The sequence below is a fragment of the Meriones unguiculatus genome, chromosome 7 (assembly GCF_030254825.1).
Source record: "Meriones unguiculatus strain TT.TT164.6M chromosome 7, Bangor_MerUng_6.1, whole genome shotgun sequence".
NCBI lineage: Eukaryota > Metazoa > Chordata > Mammalia > Rodentia > Muridae > Meriones > Meriones unguiculatus.
The window spans coordinates 4,696,987-4,713,387 of record NC_083355.1 but is presented as its reverse complement, the minus strand read 5'-3'; the positions used below and the strand labels follow the sequence as shown (position 1 = coordinate 4,713,387).

The window sequence follows — 16,401 nt, the reverse complement described above, 5'->3', positions numbered from 1 at the left end:
AAAGTGAGACCCTGCCTCAAACAAACAAAAAATAAAAATCACCTAAAAATAACATTACCATAAACCTGAACGAGAAATTCTGAAGGTGTGCTCAAAAGACCCAAGCGGGACGGGCGGGAGGGGCGGGCCGGGGACTTGAGACCTGCTGCTGCCAACCAGAAGACAAGGGAGGGGGGCTCAGGAGAAAGGGCATGGGCAGGGATTGGCAGGCAGCGTCTGAGAAGGGTTGGGCAGCCGCCGGAAAGAGGTGGCTGAAGCAATGTCTGCCGCATGGCCCGGGGCTTAGATGACGGGCACCACCGGAAATGATGTGTCTGCCTGGCTAGCCCAAGGCCACATTAGTGAGAACCTGTCTCAACAGTAAATAAATAAGGGGTGGAGAGATGGCGCAGCCAGCAGGAGCGCTTGCAGAGCGCTGGCAGAGGACCTGGATCAGTTCCCAGCACTCACACGTTGGCTCACAACCACCTGTAACTCCAGTGCCAGGGGATCCAGCACCTTTTTCTGATTGCCATGGGCCCCTGTACACACGTGGTGGACACGTATGTACTCAAGCACACACACCTGTTTGTAAAATACAAAATTTTAAATATAAAAAAAATTTTTTTGAAGAAAAGGAATTTTGTGGGGACTTTAGTCAAACTGCTCTCCCCTTCCCACAGTTCCAATTGGAGAAACTTACAGAGGTGGGCGTGCCAGGCTTCTGTAGATTCCCCCAAGAATGGCAAGAGGGGACCAGCCTCGGGTGGCCTTCCTAGAGGGCAGGGCTGGGCCAGGGGTTCGGTACACTTGCCAGGCAGGCTCTGTGGAGCTGTGACCTGACAGCGGGGGACCTCAGCTGTGAAGAAACTGCCTGAGTGGGTGCTTCCTGAGCAGTCACTAAGCCTGCTCAGAAAGCTACAGGCTGCTCCACAGAAGTCCAGCCACATCGGTGGGCAGATATGCATGGCCTCCCAAGGGGTAGCATGTTCTAGTACCCATCTCACCTGCTTCTTTGACTCTCCGTGTCCCTCAGGCCCTGTGGGTCCAGCCCTAGGGTTAGAAGGGCCTGCACTGCCCAGGCCACAGCACTGTTGGTGGCATGGCCAACTATGCCTTGTCCAGGTTAGACTGGGTCCAGGTCCTTAGTGGACGGCCTTGCCCTTCTCCAGACTCCTTTAAGGACAAGACACAGGGCTCACACTCTCGGGTGAGGAGAGCCTCATCCCGCCTGAGGTCTAACGTGGAGACAAGCAACGCAGCAGCTATGGTAGATGCCTCATCAGTGATGACGTGGGCCAAAGGGCCTCTCCTCCCTGCCCCTTTTCGGGAACCCACTGACTCACCTAGTCATCCTGACAAAGAAAGCACTTGTGTTGGCATTAGACCCTCACAGATGCCCAGGATAATCCTCTGTCCCAAACTCAGCAGGCACAACCTTACTCCCTACAGGGGGAGGGCACAGACATCCCCAAGCCGGCCCTCCAGGGTACGGGGCCCCCCTGGATAGCCACAACCTTCAAGTTATCTCCTAGCTGCAGACAGCCACCCAAGGAGCATCCAGGGGCCTTAGGGTGGAGAGACCAGGCTAGGAAGCTGTCGGCAGCCTGAGCTGGAGGCCGGTACAGCATCGGTTCACGGAGGCATGGGACTTCTTCAGCTGCTCTTCCTGACTGTTCTGGGTGAGTCTCCTGCAGAGATCATGGGGAGAGCCCAGAGGAAGCAGGCTCAGGGAGAGGAGTGTTAGAGAGTCCAGGACAGAGAAACCCAAGGTGTGACAGCCTGGAAGCCAGAGGGAGAGAGGGAGAGTGTAGGAGGCTCTGAGCAAGGTGTCGACGCTACAGCCTGTGCATATGTGACCTTGTTGCGGTATCATCTGCCATTTAATGATTCCACTGGGTGTGTGTAGGGGTGGGAGGGTGTATAGTGTGAGTGTGTGACTTGCCAATGTGAATGTAAATGGAAGCCCGACATTAAGGTCCGGTGTCCTCCTCAATCACTTCCTCACGTTTTCTGAGGCAAAGGCTCTCACTAGCCTGACGCTTGCTGTTTCAGCTGGAGTAGCCAGCGAGCCCCAGAAATTCACCTTTCTCTACCTGCTCCCCTAACACTGGAGCACATGCCCAGCATTTTTGGTGGATACTGGGACCTTAAACCTAGGTCCTCAGTCTGCGCTTTCCTCACTGAGCCATCTCCCCAGCCCCGATTCCCACGAACTCTAGTGGGCATTCCAAAGGTGAGACTGCAAAAGAGACTAAACTGGGCTGATGGTACACACAGATGATCTCAGCACTCAGGAAGTGGAGACAGGAAGATCAGGATTCCCAGGCCACCCTCAGGTACATAGTGAGTTCAAAGCCAGCCTGGAGTGCAGGAGAGAGCTGACTGGTCCCTGCCGCCTCACATGAGGAATCAGCCTGCGCAGGAAGCTGTCTGGGCCGTCTCCCTCCTCTCCAGCCTCCCTCACCCCTCTCCTCTTTTACAGCTGCCTGTGGCTTCTCAGAGGAGCAGACAGAAGGTGAGTAGCCCCCATGCTGCAGGGAAAGGGTCCAGCTGGGGATGCCTCACCTGGAGCTGCGCACCTGTGGCGCGTGCCTTGGCTGGAAGGAGGTTATTGAGGGTGAGGACCCAGATGGGTAATTCCGGCCTCCACCTCTGCAGGGCTTGATGGGACCGTTCTGGGACCTCTAGGGCACATGGAGAAAGGAGTTTGGAGGTGGGGAGGGATTCTCAGCTTTGTTCAGGTCACAGGGCCCAGGTCCTCATGGGGAGCAGAGGGCACCTGTTCCGAGCCCTGCAGCTGTGCCTGATGGATGGGATCCAGAGAAGGCGAGGGGATTCTAGTGTGCGCTTATGGTTGGGGGGAGGCCTCAGGAGAGGAGGACGGTGGTGAGGGAGCCAGGGATCTTCAGGGAACTTAGAGACTAAGCTGCTTTGCTCTGGAAGCAGCTGAGAGTGAGTGTTCGCTCTCTCACTCTCTCTCTCTCTCTCTGTGTTTGTGTGTCTGTGTGTGTGTGTGTGTGTGTGTGTGAGAGAGAGAGAGAGAGAGAGAGAGAGAGAGAGAGAGAGAGAGAGAGAGAGATGCCGGGTGGAGGCCAGCAGCTCTGTCTAGTCTTCCACCTTGCGTCCCTGCCTGGGCATCCCCTTCTGTTCTGCTTAGGGGAGGGTTCAGGGTGGCGCTGACACAGCTCTCGCTCGGATGAGGCACAGACCAAACTACCATTTCCTCATTTTCTGTAAAAAAAGAAAAAGTTTATTAGTGTCACAGCTAAAAAGAGAGCTGGCGGCTGGGTCTCAGGAAAGTACCTGGGCAGAGGCTATCCTGCCTTCCTGCCCCCTCAACCCATGGCCTCTGCTCAGCTCTGCTGATGGGGTCCTGCTGAGGGAAGCTTCTAGAAAGCTGATCTCTTTCTCCCTCACAAATCCTCTTGGCAGATGTTTGGTTGTTAGCACTGTTCTGGGACTCCTCAGGCTAAAACCAGGTACAAAAAGGAAACCCAGCCTCCCCTCGGGAAAGAGGGAATGAGGGCTCCAGGCTGTTAGAATTAAGAGCATCTGTGGGTGATGGAAGGTGCAAGGTCATCCTCAGCAAGGTGGAGCCTAGCCTGGGCTACAGTGAGACCCTGTCTTTAAACAGAGGGAGGGGGTGTCAGTTCTGGTTGCACACCTTTGTCAGTCTCAGCACTCAGGAGGCAGAGGCAGGAGGATCTCTGTGAGTTCCAGCCCAGCCTGGTCTACACAGTGGATTCCAGGACAGCTAGAGGGACTACACAGAGAAACCCTGTCTCAAAAAAATGAAACCCAGTCAGCCAACCAACAATAACACCACAGCAGCCATCACCGCAGCAGGCTCACTGTGGAGAGAGACCTTTCTTATTTTCTCCTATGGAAGCAAACCATACTTTCTCATGCCTTTATTCCCGGCCACCAAAATGGACATGAGAGGGCCTGGCTGGCTTTTCACTTGTACAAACCAAGCTCTTCGCCCTTCATGAAGGAAGGAGGGAAACAAACAAACAAACAAACAAACAAACAAAATGTAACCACAGTTTGGCCTTGAACTCATTCTCCCAGGGAGGCAGAGTCCAGCCTGACACCTTCTTTGTACCCTGATGAGATCTGTTGTCCCCAAAGATTAAGCTGCCAGAACTCCTGTCAGATACTATCATTAGGTCCAGAATCTCAAACTGAAAATCTAGCTTGATTTAAAAAAAAAAAAAAAAATTCCCCTGACTTAATGATATTTACCAAAAGCCATGGAAGAGCTTGTCAGCCCCTGCGACCTGCAGCTGCAGGCATTTGTGAGCTGACTGGATGAGAACCAAACCCCAAGCCCTCTGGAAGTGCTCTTGAGCACCGAGCCTTCTGTGGAGTTCCAGTTATCGAACTTTTTTGCAGGACTTAAACCAGAGTTTCTCTGAGGTGTCTGATCCATCTCATTTCTCTCTTTCCCTGGCTGGCTCGCCTCCCAGACATCACCATAGCCTACAAAGTGCTGGACGTTTATCCTCAGAGCCGTCACGTGCTTATAACCTGTGACATCCCCGAGGCGCCCCGGCCCGTCACTTACTCTCTCATGGCCAGCCAAGGTGTCCTGGTGAGGAGAAGGGTTGTGAGTGACCACAAGCCAGCCTCCTTCAACATCAACATCACACTCAAGCCCAACCCAGACCTGCTCACCTACTCCTGCCAGGCAGCCTCGACCTTGGGCACCTACGGGCCCAGCACCAGGCTACAGATGTACTGGGAGCTGTGGGCCAGTGAGTATGGGTTGGGGGTGGGGGTGGGGTGCCAGCTGGTGAGGTGGGTGGAATGTAGGTCAATGGAGGTTCTGGGGGAGGAATGGTGGACTTGGAGATGGGGACACTAGAGGAGAGAGAAGAAGAAGGCAGCAAAGTGGTGACAGAAGGTAGGTGGCTGTGCTATGGTGACCGAGGACAGTCTCCAGGCAAGAGCCAGAAGGCACAGTGCGGCCTGAGGTGGGGCTGGTAATCAAGGCCCTGCTGTTGTCTATCTCGTCCACAACCCCAGGGAGGCCCTCCATCAGGTCCTCCACTGTCACCGTGGAAACTGAAGTTCTCTTGAGGTTGAGGGCCTTGCTTGACAACCTGCAAGTGGCCACATCTGGTTCCACCCTCACACTACCCACTCCAGGCCTTTCTTTCTTCCCTTTCTGCCCCAGCTGCCACTCCCTTGTTACTAGGAACAAGAAAGTGTTGCTAGCCTCTGTGGGTCCAGCATGCCTACCCCTTAAAAACACCAAGGGGTTTTTTAGAGAGCCTAAAAGAGGGCACGCAGGGCCTGGCGGTTGTGGTGCACACCTTTAATTTCAGCACTTGGGGAGTGGAGGAGGTAGATCTCTGAGTTCGAGGGCAGCCTGGTCTACAAAAGTGAGTTCCAGGACAGCCAGGCCTACACAGAGAAACCCTGTCTCAGAAAAACAAAAACAAACAAAAACCCGCACAGGGTCTGAGGCCCAGCAGCTGGAAGGCTGGGGTCGCCGCACGAGCTGGCTGTGGGGCTGTGGACAGGTCTCTCAACATCTGGGCCTCCGTTGCTTTGCGTGTGAAACAAGGTGATAACAGGGCCACCCCGGGCACTTTGCAAGGCTTGTGGGAGGTTGTGGTCTGCACCAGTGAGGCGGAGACCAGGCAGAGGACAGCTAGCTGCCAGTCAGGAGCGGGGCTCAGATCGTCTGGCTGAAACTCCAGCACCCTGATTCTTCTAAGAGTCAGCTCTTGTCCTGAAGGAGTTTCCTTACACCAAGAGCTAACACTGCCATCCTGCTTCAGAGCTCTCACCCTTAATCCCTGAGCTGGAGGTGTGTCGGGCCAGACGAGCACCTAATCACTGGGCTGCACAGCTAGCCTAGCTTAAAGATTGATTTTTACTTTATATGTATGAGTGTTTTGCCTGTTTGTCTGTGCAGCACATATGTGCAGTGATGTGGAGGCCGGATGTCAACATCAGAGCCCATGGGACTGGAGTTATAAACCACTCTCAGCCACCAAGTGGGTTCTGAGAACCAAACCGGGGCTCCTCGAGACAGCAAGTATTTTATTGTTTTGTTCTGCTTTGTTTCTTTGAGACAGGGTTTCTCTGTGTAGACTAGCCTGTCCTGGAATTCACTCTGTAGACCAGGCTGGCCTCGAACTCAGAGACCTGCCTGCCTCTGCCTCCTGAGCGCTGGGATTAAAGGGGTGCACCACCACTGCCTGGCTGCAGTAAGCACTCTTAACGGCTAAGTCATCTCTCCAGCTCCTGGATTTATATATTCATTCATTCATTTGTTATTTTCTGCCCCAGAGCCTTGAGAGCTAGGATTTCAGGCACTTTTTGCCATGTCCCATCAGCTCACTATTTATGAACTTAAACGGAAAGCAAGCTGCCTGGGAAAGCTGACCGCTCTCTCTGTCTTCTCAGATAAACTGCTCAGTGTTGCTTGGTGATGTGGGACTTAGCTCTTGTGACTCCATCTTTATTTTTAGAACTGGTCCCCACAAGAGGTTAGTCCAAAACAACTTTAAAAATTACTCAACAGTGCCAGGTGCATGCCTTCAATCCCAGCCCTCAGGAGGCAGAGGCAGGCGGATCTCTGTGATCAAGGCCAGCCTGGTCTACATAGTGAGTTCAAGGACAGCCAGAGCCATGTAGAGAGACCCTGTTTCAAAAGCAGCAGCAACAACAAAAGAATTTCTTTAAATGCATCATAAAGATGAAATTGTATAGTGTATACTACAAGCAGTCTGGAAGCCTAGGCATGTGCGGAAGGCACTCCGGCAGGCTGCCTGGGGGAGGAAGAGGCAGTCACAGCTAAGTCTTCGGGTTCCTTTGACATATAAGTAGGAGAATTTTTGTTTTTGTTTTTGAAGATAGGGTTTCTCTGTGTATCCTACCTGTCCTGGAACTCAGTGATATGCCTGTCTCTGCCTTCCGTGTGCTGGGCTTAAAGGTGTGCGCCAACCCCACCTCCCAAGCTAAGGGGGAGAACTTATCATGACTGTGAAAAGTTTTCCCATCACACCTATGCTACCCTTTTGCACCCGTCAGAGCCTGTGTCTCAGCTGCAGACTGGCTACACCCTGTACCATGGTGACTCAGGCCCCACTGTGGCGTTCTCCTGCGTGGCATCCTCAGGCAGTCCACCCATCACCTACCGCTTGGTGGGGGATGACGGGCATGTCCACTCCCAGCAAAGGCCAGTCCATGGGAAACCTGCCAACTTCTCCGTCCTGCTGTCCCAGACCTCGGGCTGGTTCCACTGCGAGGCTGCCAACAGCATCAGTGTCGATAGCAGCACCCGCGTCCTGCTGCTCCCAGGTGAGCTTGGAGTGGGGTCTACAGCCTTGTCTAGGGAGGCGGTAAGGGCGGGGAACAGCAGAACCAGGCCACTGCCCAGTGCAGAACAGGCCCAAGGGCTGCCGCAGGCCTTTCTTGCCCCTTGCCCAGCAGAAGCCTGACCCAGCCTCCTTAACACACACACAGAGAAGCTGCCCCTGGCAGCCACCTGCATCCTGGCTGGTAGCCTTGTCTCCATTGCAGTCATTAGCTCTGGGATGCTGAGCTCGGCCAGGTAAGCCATGGGAGTTTGCTGTGGCGGGTGGCTGACCACCTCTGTAAGCAGCCAGTGCCCTGGGTGGGAACAGCAGGTTAGTCTTGTGAGACTGGGTTGCCATCAGGGTACGACAAGGGCCCAACTTGAAGCTGCTTATTAAAGCCAAAGGCCTGCAGGCTCTAGCAAGTTCGTTACCCCACCCCCACCCCAACCATGCCTCCCAGGTGACACCTGGTGGGGGATTTCCCTATGGGTCTCATGGGGCCTCCAGGATGGGCCAGGAGGTCTGCCCTCCACGGCAGTCCCACTGGGAGTCTTTCTGCAGAGCTGAGGCCTCCCAGGTCCCTCTCCCAAGCCTCTGAGCTGCACAGTAGCCAGGGCCTTCATGTGGTCAGGCTCCAGGCACCGTAGATGCCTATGCACACACTTGTGGCCTGTGGGTGGTGGCTGCTTCTGTCTCCTTGACCATCTCAGCTTGGCGCCTGCTGGACCTTATGGTTCATTCTCCAGACTCATGGGAGAGCACCCGACCTCTCTGAGACTCATTGTTTTCCTCTATAAAATGGGCCCAGCGGCCTAGCTCTGCTGACCATGTGGCCAGGGAGCAGCGAGTGGCCTCTACGTGAGTCAGTGCACTTAGCCGGGTGAGTGAGCTTACTGATGCGCTTGGCTGAGTCTGCCTGACCTGCACTGTTAACTCCCTTCTCCTCAGGTTGTGACCGGAAGACAGAACCATGGGGTTGCCTTCCTGCCCTATTCAAGAACCCGCCAATGGAGCAAAAGGGAACCTGGGGGATGGGGGCAGGAAAAGGGGGAGCAGATCGGGGTACCAAAAGTAGTATACCCCAAAAGGGGTCCAGAAGTCTGGAGCATTAGTGTGAATGGGGCCCAAGGGAGTAAAATTGTATTGTGTGGGGGATTCCTGATGGATGAGTGGCTGTTCGTGAGAGGCTCTTGCAACAAGAAAAAAATACGAGTAACTGAGTGGGTGTGCCTGCTCTTTGATGCCCTGGGCCCAGCTTCTTAAACTTCTGGTCACGACCCCATATGGGGTTGCATAACTGAAGAAGTGGGGTCATCAACAATCTGGCAACAGTAACAGGTTTCTGTGTGGGGTGGCTCATACCTATAATCCCAGACCCAAGGAGGTGCAGCAGGAGGGTCAGCAGGAGTTCTAGGTCAGTCTTGGTACATGAGTCTGGTCTCAAAGAGTTAAACAAATACATACATAAAAATAAAAATTGAGCTGCTAAGCCAGGTACTATGGCACTCGCCTGTAATCCCAGCACTCGGGAGGCAAAGGCAGGCGGATCTCTGTGAGTTCCAGGCCAGCCTGTTCTACAAAGTGAGTCTAGGACAGCCACGGCTACAAAGAGAAACCCTGTCCTGAAAAAAAAAATAAGTTATTTATTTTTATTTTATGTACACTGGTGTTCTGCCTGCATGTATGTCTGTGTGTCAGATTCCCTGGAACTGGAATTACACACAGTTGTGAGCTGCCGTGTGGGTGCTGGGAATCAAACCCAGCCCTGGGGAAGAACAGCCAGTGCTCTTAATCTTTGAGCCATCTAGCTAGATGTGATGGCACACACCTTTGATTCCAGCACTTGGGAGACAGAAGCAGGAGGACCTCTGTGAGTTCGAGGCCAGCCTGGTCTATACAGTGAGTTCCAGGACAGCTAGGCTACATAGTGAGACCCTGTCTCAAAATAAAATAAAACAAAAAACCTCAAAAAGGGGTCTGTAAGATGAGTTAAGGTGTTTGCTGCCAAGTCTTAGAGTTCCATCCCAGGGACCCCCATTGTGAAGGGAGGCCACCTCTCTTACAGGGTGTCCTCTTCATCACGTGTGCCGTGCCCTGTGCCTCCTTCAGCCACCCCAGGAACAGAACAATTAAATAGAAACACATGGGGGTTGTTTGTTTTTCGAGACAGGGTTTCTGTGTAGAAAAAACAGATGAAAGAGAAAGGAGGGGAGGAGGTGTGGGAGAGCCCTGCCAGTCTCGACTCCCTCATCAAACACTCACTGCGTTGCGTGTGCAGGTTTTAGAAGGTAGAAAGGAAGAGCAGCCCTGCGCCCACCCAGCAACAGCTTGTCACCATCTGGGTAAGTGTGCAGATAGGCAGTTAAAAGGCCCAGACCCTCTTGGCCTACTCTGTCTCTCTCCCGGGCAAAGTTTCTGCCTCAACTGCCTTACTGTCCACCCCCGGCCCCCATTACTGAGGTGACTCTGTCCTCATTACTCCCTGCCCACTGAGGTGACTACACCGTAATGCTGCCTTGTCCTGACTCCATGTTGTGTCTTGCTCAGTCACTTCTCAGGCCCCTCCACCCAACAGCCATGTCTGCCTCTGAAACACATGGGTATTGTCCATGCCAGGGTGTCCAGAGGCCTCTTGACAGTCAGTGTGTGGCCCCTGGGTTGACACACAACCCCTTCAGAGTCATTCCCTTCACGCTGATTGCTGATTCCCTTTCTAGATATTACTTTTGGGTGGGGGATGGGGTGGGGTGGGGTGCTGGGGTCTATGAACTAATGATCTGGTTTTCATTTTTAAAATTACACTTCTCTGTGTGGTGTGTGTCTGTTTTGAGGCAGGATCTCAGATAGCTCAGGCTGGCCTTGAACTCCTCCTGCCCTCCTTCTGCTCCTGAGATAACCACCAGGTGCTTTGTGGTGCATTATCTTGCTATCTCGAGAAGTCCTGGACTCTGCCCCTCAGGTCCAGAAATAGCGGGTAAAGGGCTTGGTCCTTTACCCCTTCCTAGGCTGTGCTTCAGAGAGAGGAGTATGGTGGGGCTGTACTTATTTACTACTATAGTCCAGAGGCTGGCGTCCGGGACCTAGGCAAGAACTCATGTCCCAGTCCTTTGGTCTGGAGCAGAATGAGGCGAGGATTGGTGGGATGCGGGTGTCTGGAGAGCTTCCGGGAGAGGATCTTCATCGGGGCACTGTGTTAGTGTTAAGGGGGGCGGCCAAGGAGTCTCTTCTGAGACTCTGATCCTTCCTGGTTGAGGTTAAGCAGGACAGACTTCCCCTGCCCCACCCTAGCGCCGCAGGCGCAGCTCCAAGTTCCTGCCACCTGCCACCATTGCAGGTACAGAGGGGAACTCGGCAGCAACTCCCCGGCGGCTGGCCACGCCCTCTGTCAACGACTGGCCACTCCCCTGTCAGGGGCTGGCCACGCCCACGTGGGCGGGGCGGGGCGGGGCGATCCGGCTAGTTCCCGGCCATCCGCGGCTCGGCGGCGACGGCAACATGGAGAGCGGGGCCTACGGTGCGGCCAACGCGGGCGGCTCCTTCGACCTGCGGCGCTTCTTGTCGCAGCCGCAGGTGGTGACGCGCGTCGTGAGCATGGTGAGTCGGCCAGGGAGGACCCGGGGCCGCGAGCCCCAGCCACCGGGCCGCGTGGGCCGCCGGCCTCGGAGCGCGGCAGGTGGCGGCGGCCGGGCGTCCCGGGCCTGGCGGAGAGCACGGGGTCCCGCGCCCCTCCGCGTCCCTGTCCCCTCCAGGCCGTGCGTCCTGTCGCCTGTCCCACTGCGGCTCCGGACCTTGTCTCCCCCACTCGGGTCCGGGCCCCGTCGCACTCCTCCGGGCCGCTCTGTCCGGGATGTCCCTGAGGTATCCCGGGGACGCAGGCCTGTCGCCCTGCTGGCAGTGGGAGGGACCGGGGGACGCCACAGCAGGTGGCCTGCAAGCCGGAGTTCCCAGCGTAGGGAATTCACCGGGAAGGGACTTTCTGAAGCCACGTGGGGTGCAAGGTAGGGGGTTGGCCTGGCTCCCTGAAGTAGGGTTTCCTTCCCCCTCAGAGGCTAGCAGCAGGTCCGCCGACCAGAATGTACTCCCTCCCTAGAAGCGGGGCAAGCCCTCTAGTACCAGGCGTGTCCGTCTCTTGGGACGAAAACACTAGGAGCTGAGACGTTAGCTGTCAGATGGAGGGTGGGCCTCCTGCCGCCTGGTATCTGGGCTTGGAGCCTTGGAGGTACCATGGCTTCCCGGGGCCTCCCAGCCTAGCGGTGGAGTGTGGTTAGACTCCGTCTGGGGTTGTACCCTGTCAGTCAGGGTGGCAGTGCCAGGAGTCCTGACCCAGCCTCTGGCCGGGTGCAGGAGTTCCGGCTTCATCTCCGTGTGGGGGCGGGGCTTGCGACAGCCAGTTCCGCAGCCCTGCTGAGAGCGTCCTGGGGCCGAATAGCTCTGGCCGGGCGAGTCCGGAGGCAGCTGGGTGCCCACAGACCGCGTCTGCCGCGTTGATGTGAACCTGGCAGTGGCCTTCAGGTGTGCGGAGGAGCCGAGATGACGAGCACGATTCCGAAGGGGCTGTTTCCCAAACCGTAGACAGTTCCTCAAGCTGGTTAGCTTCCCACCTCCGCCCTGGCTCACAGGCCTGCGGTTCTGAACCTTGTTCTATGGGGAACCTCCCCTCCCTGGAGGGGAGGGGCCAGCGTGCCCAAGAAGCAAGTCCTTGTAGAGAGAAGGCTGACCAGCTGGGGAGTGGCCTGCACTAGGGCTTGGAGGGGCTAGGGCTGCTGTTGCAGGCCTAGAAGATGCTGTTTGAGGCTGTAGAGTTGACTTAGAGCAGAGTGTTGGGGACGGGGTTGGATGAAGCTCCTGAGTTTTCGCTCTTGAGTTTTAGGGCTCATTTTGTGTAAGAGTCATTCAAATGGGATGTGGTAGCTCACACCTGTAATCTCCATCACTGAGGAGGTTGAGGCAGGAGGATTTCAGGCCAGCTGGAACCAGAAGTGCGATCCTGGCTTTCCTATTTGTATTTACTCGTTTTTATCTTATGTGTGTGTTCGCCTGTGTGTGAGAAGGTGCACCCTGTGCCTGGTATCCACAGAGGTCAGAAGGTGGTAGTCCTGTCCCCCAGGACTGGAGTTATAGGTGGCTCTGAGCTACCATGTGGGTGCTGGGAACCAAACTCAGGTCCTCTGCAAGAGCAGCCAGTGCTCTTAACCGTGGAGCGGCTCTCCAGTGTGAGACCCCATCTTAACACTACAAGAAGGAGCAGGTGTGCTGGCACAGGCCTTCAACGCCAGCCTCCTCCTCTGGAGGCAGAGGCAGAGGGTCCACCGAACTCCAGGACAACCAGCACTGGTCTAGTGAGACCCTCCCTCCAAAAACAAAAACAGAACACTCTGTGTCTGTCTGTCTCTCTGTCACACACAGGTGCACGCACACACACACACACACGCACCCTAAGGCTGAGAACGGTAGGTTGTTGTTGTCCTTGTGTAGCTTATGTGAGGCTCTAGGTTTAAATAGCCAGGAATGAGGATGGGATAGGGTGTGGGCATGGCAGCACATGGTTATAATTCTAGCATCTGGGAGGTGGAGGCAGGAGTCAGGATCATCCTGTGTTACACAGAGTTCAAGTCCAGCCTAAGATAAAGGGGACCCCCTCCACCCAAAACAAACAAATAAACAAACAACCGCATCCCCTCTTTTAAAAAAAACCAAATCTCACTGGGCATGGTGATGTATGCCTGTAATCCCAGCATTCTGGGAGGCAGAGGCAGGTGGATATCTGTGAATTCAAGGCCAGCCTGGTCTACAAAGTGAATGAATGCAGGACAGCCAAGGCTACACAGAGAAACCCTGTCTCTAAACAAACAAACCCCAAATCTCATTCAAAATGGTGGATTGCTATTTGTGCTTAGTCACAGCCTGAATGAGAATACACTGTAGTCAGGCACTTGGGGATAGTCCCTTCCCACAATAGCCCATCCTGTCCCCAGCCCCTGGTGGTGAGGACCTGCTCTAATAATGCCCTGGGCACATCTGCCTGTCACCTTAGTCCTAGAAGTCCAGAAAGGATTGAAACAGCATCTCAGGAGACAGCAGCAGACAAGTGGCATCCTGATACCCTGCTAGGACTCTCATCTCTGGGCCCTCAGAGGAGTTTGTACAGGGTCCGGCCCACAGGCGCCTGCATTTGCCTGTGGCTCCTCTCCCCTCAGGTCTTGGCCTTGATCGTGTTCTCCTGCATCTTCGGCGAGGGCTACATCAACACACACACATCTGATCAGTTATACTGTGTGTTCAACAAGAATGAGGATGCCTGCCGCTACGGCAGCGCCATCGGGGTGCTGGCCTTTCTGGCCTCGGCCTTCTTCCTCGTGGTGGATGCCTTTTTCTCCCAGATAAGCAATGCCACTGACCGCAAGTATCTGGTCGTGGGTGACCTGCTCTTCTCAGGTATGCCTGTAGCACCGGTACACTGGGAGACCTTGGTGCTGTTGGGAGGGGTTGCCAGTGGTAGCACAGGGCCATGAACCTTACCTGAGCCTTGCCCTAGGTCCCCCTGTACCCTGGGTTGGCACATAGGCATTTGACTTCAGAAACTCAAGGGTGAGGCATGGCTTCAGGTTTCTGGATTCATCCATCCTACCTAGCTGACCCCTTACCCCTCACTTCCCCTGCTTCTGTAGGTTGCACAGCCCAAGGCCTTGGGAGAGTCCTTCTGAGTCCCTCCTGGTCCCTGGAATCCCATCTGCCCAGGGCCAACTCTTCCTTCCTTGTCTCCTTAGCTCTCTGGACTTTCCTGTGGTTTGTTGGCTTCTGCTTTCTGACCAACCAGTGGGCAGCCACCAGCCTTGAAGATGTGCGGGTGGGAGCAGACTCAGCAAGGGCAGCCATCACCTTCAGCTTCTTCTCCATCTTTTCCTGGGTAGGTGGGCTGCCCACGGTGGCTCTGGAGGCTTGGGTGAAGGCTAAGGCCACCCTGCCCCGCCCACACCTTGGGTCTCCCCCACAGGGTGTTCTGGCTTCCCTGGCCTACCAGCGCTACAAGGCTGGAGTGGACGCCTTCATGCAGAACTACGCGGACCCCACCCCGGACCCCAACACGGCCTATGCCTCCTACCCCAGTGCCTCCGTGGAAAACTACCAGCAGCCGCCCTTCACCCAGAGCGCGGAGACCACTGAGGGCTACCAGCCTCCCCCTGTGTACTGAGCTGCCAGGGGCAGAGGCGGGAAGGGTGCTCGGGGGCACCTACCCTGAACTTCTCTCAAGGCTTGCTGCTTGGAACTGCAGTTTCTTGCCTGTTACCGTTGACAGCCAGAGTCCATGCCTTCTGTATCCCAGCTGCAGCCAGACAGAGCAAACCTGAAGTGCCTGTGCCCAGAGGGGCTTCACCACCACCTACCCAATCCTCAAGGGCATCTTTTCACCCTTAGACAAGGTTTCTCTGTGTAGTCCTGGCTGTCCTGGAACTCGCACTGTAGACCAGGCTGGTCTCCAACCCAACAGAGACCCACCTGCCTCTGCTCCCGAGTGCTGGGATCAAAGGTGTGCGCTGCCACTGCCCCGCCGTTCAGGGGCATTTATTTTTAGGAGAGGGTCTTTACTAGATCTTTTTACTCCCCCACCCCAGTACTGGGGATGGTACCCAGGGTCTTGAATTTGCTTAACCAGTGCTACCATCCAGCTATGTGCTCAGTTCCTTGTTGCTTTTAATAACCCCGAACCCATCTCAGAGCCAGAAGCAAGTGCCTGCTAGACACTGTTTTCAACACATGCCAGTTTCCCCTTGGCTGGAGGCCATGGGAGCCCCAACCCCCCCCCCCTTTTTTTTAATCCAAAGACAAGGCTGGGGATCCTCGCACCTGCCTTCTTGGAGTGCTCAGGCTCCCCTCCTCCACACTCAGGTTCACTGCCCAGCCTCGGCCGGGCTCTAACTCACTGCTGTGTCTTCTGGGGTCACCACTGTGCCAACTGTCTCGAGGCTGCCTGACGACAGCTGTGGAGCAGGCAGGGGGCTACATATAACTCCTTCTTGCTCCCACCCCTGGCAAGAGGGAGGGGCTTTGCCTGGAGCTAACACCCAGCTTTATGTAAATATCTCCCCAGCGGCTGTTAGCCTCTAGTGGGGAGAGCAGGGACCCCAGCACTGAATGTATTAGAGGCGTGGTGGGGACACCCCTCCCTCAGGTTCTGTAGACTAATTTGGAGATGGAATAAACGGTTTTCTCAGTGTGTTGTCTTTGGTGGCGCCTCAGGTTCAGGGTAGAAATACACTTTGATTGGAATTGTTTTAAGACAAGGCCTCAAACATATACAGCTAAGGATGGCCCTCTGGCCCCCCCCAGCCCCCACACTTCTACCCAAGTGTTTGGTCTTAAACCCTGGCCCTCAGGCTAGGCAACTGAGCTAGCTCCCAGACTTTCAAAGAGTGTCTCCATAGCCCAGGCTAGCCTCTGAAGCACAGGCCTATGGTACATGCTTGACTAGAGCAGGTTCTCACTGTGTAGCTCAGGCTGCCCTGGAGTGCTAGCAGTGAAACCATCATGCCCAGATGGAAATGTACTTTGAACTTGGGGTGGCAGCTTCCCCTTGGGGTCTCATTCTTCACACTGCCCTCTACTACATCCTAAAATAGCCACTGTGTCAGCTAGTAAATAAGATGGATTGTTCTGGGCAGCTTGCCAGGGGTCAGCTGCCTGTCTGGGGCCCCTGGGTGCTGCCCCTCTGAATGGCTCCTCTAGGACAGACCTTTCCAGACTGAAGGGCACAGCGGGGAAAGGCTGACTCTGGCCCTCTTGACGCCTTCTGGGGACATGGCAGGGAGGGGACCCATCTCCATCAGGAAGCAGTGTGCCTGAGGCAGTCACTGGCTTTTGTGCAATGATGAGACTGTCAATTGCAGGCCCTGACAGTGTCTTCCAAAATCTGAAGCATAAACTAACAGGGCCCTCCACCTAGGCTCTGAGCTGTAGGCCTCCCCTGGAGAGCATGCCTTGAAGCAGTTCATGAGTTAGATGGCTGGCAAGCTGGGCACAGCCAGGGATAAACCGGCATGTCTTAGACCCAGGTCTTAGACCCAAGGGGGTTGCTCCACCTCACTTTGCAAAGTGTATTTGAACT

General features: G+C 55.2%; 2 protein-coding genes across 2 annotated transcripts; both read left to right on the top strand.

Annotated features, from left to right (window-relative positions):
- Positions 1–1,624: 1,624 nt before the first annotated feature.
- Positions 1,625–8,454, top strand: C7H17orf99 (chromosome 7 C17orf99 homolog). The gene is made up of 6 exons (XM_060386198.1): positions 1,625–1,661; positions 2,465–2,497; positions 4,452–4,739; positions 7,030–7,299; positions 7,465–7,552; positions 8,247–8,454. The coding sequence occupies exons 1-6, from the start codon at positions 1,625–1,627 to the stop codon at positions 8,251–8,253; spliced, it is 723 nt and encodes a 240-aa protein (XP_060242181.1). The 3' UTR covers positions 8,254–8,454.
- A 2,284-nt stretch (positions 8,455–10,738) lies between these two features.
- Positions 10,739–15,513, top strand: Syngr2 (synaptogyrin 2). The gene is made up of 4 exons (XM_021640189.2): positions 10,739–10,892; positions 13,496–13,733; positions 14,066–14,205; positions 14,293–15,513. The coding sequence occupies exons 1-4, from the start codon at positions 10,794–10,796 to the stop codon at positions 14,488–14,490; spliced, it is 675 nt and encodes a 224-aa protein (XP_021495864.1). The 5' UTR covers positions 10,739–10,793; the 3' UTR covers positions 14,491–15,513.
- Positions 15,514–16,401: the final 888 nt, after the last annotated feature.

Coding starts and splice junctions, on each gene's coding strand:
- C7H17orf99 (XM_060386198.1), top strand. CDS start 1,625: ATGGGACTTCTTCAGCTGCTCTTCCTGACTGTTCTGG. Junction 2,498..4,451: donor CTCAGAGGAGCAGACAGAAG/GTGAGTAGCCCC, acceptor CTCGCCTCCCAG/ACATCACCATAGCCTACAAA. Junction 4,740..7,029: donor GTACTGGGAGCTGTGGGCCA/GTGAGTATGGGT, acceptor TGCACCCGTCAG/AGCCTGTGTCTCAGCTGCAG.
- Syngr2 (XM_021640189.2), top strand. CDS start 10,794: ATGGAGAGCGGGGCCTACGGTGCGGCCAACGCGGGCGGCTCCTTCGAC. Junction 13,734..14,065: donor GGGTGACCTGCTCTTCTCAG/GTATGCCTGTAG, acceptor TTGTCTCCTTAG/CTCTCTGGACTTTCCTGTGG. Junction 14,206..14,292: donor TCTTCTCCATCTTTTCCTGG/GTAGGTGGGCTG, acceptor TCTCCCCCACAG/GGTGTTCTGGCTTCCCTGGC.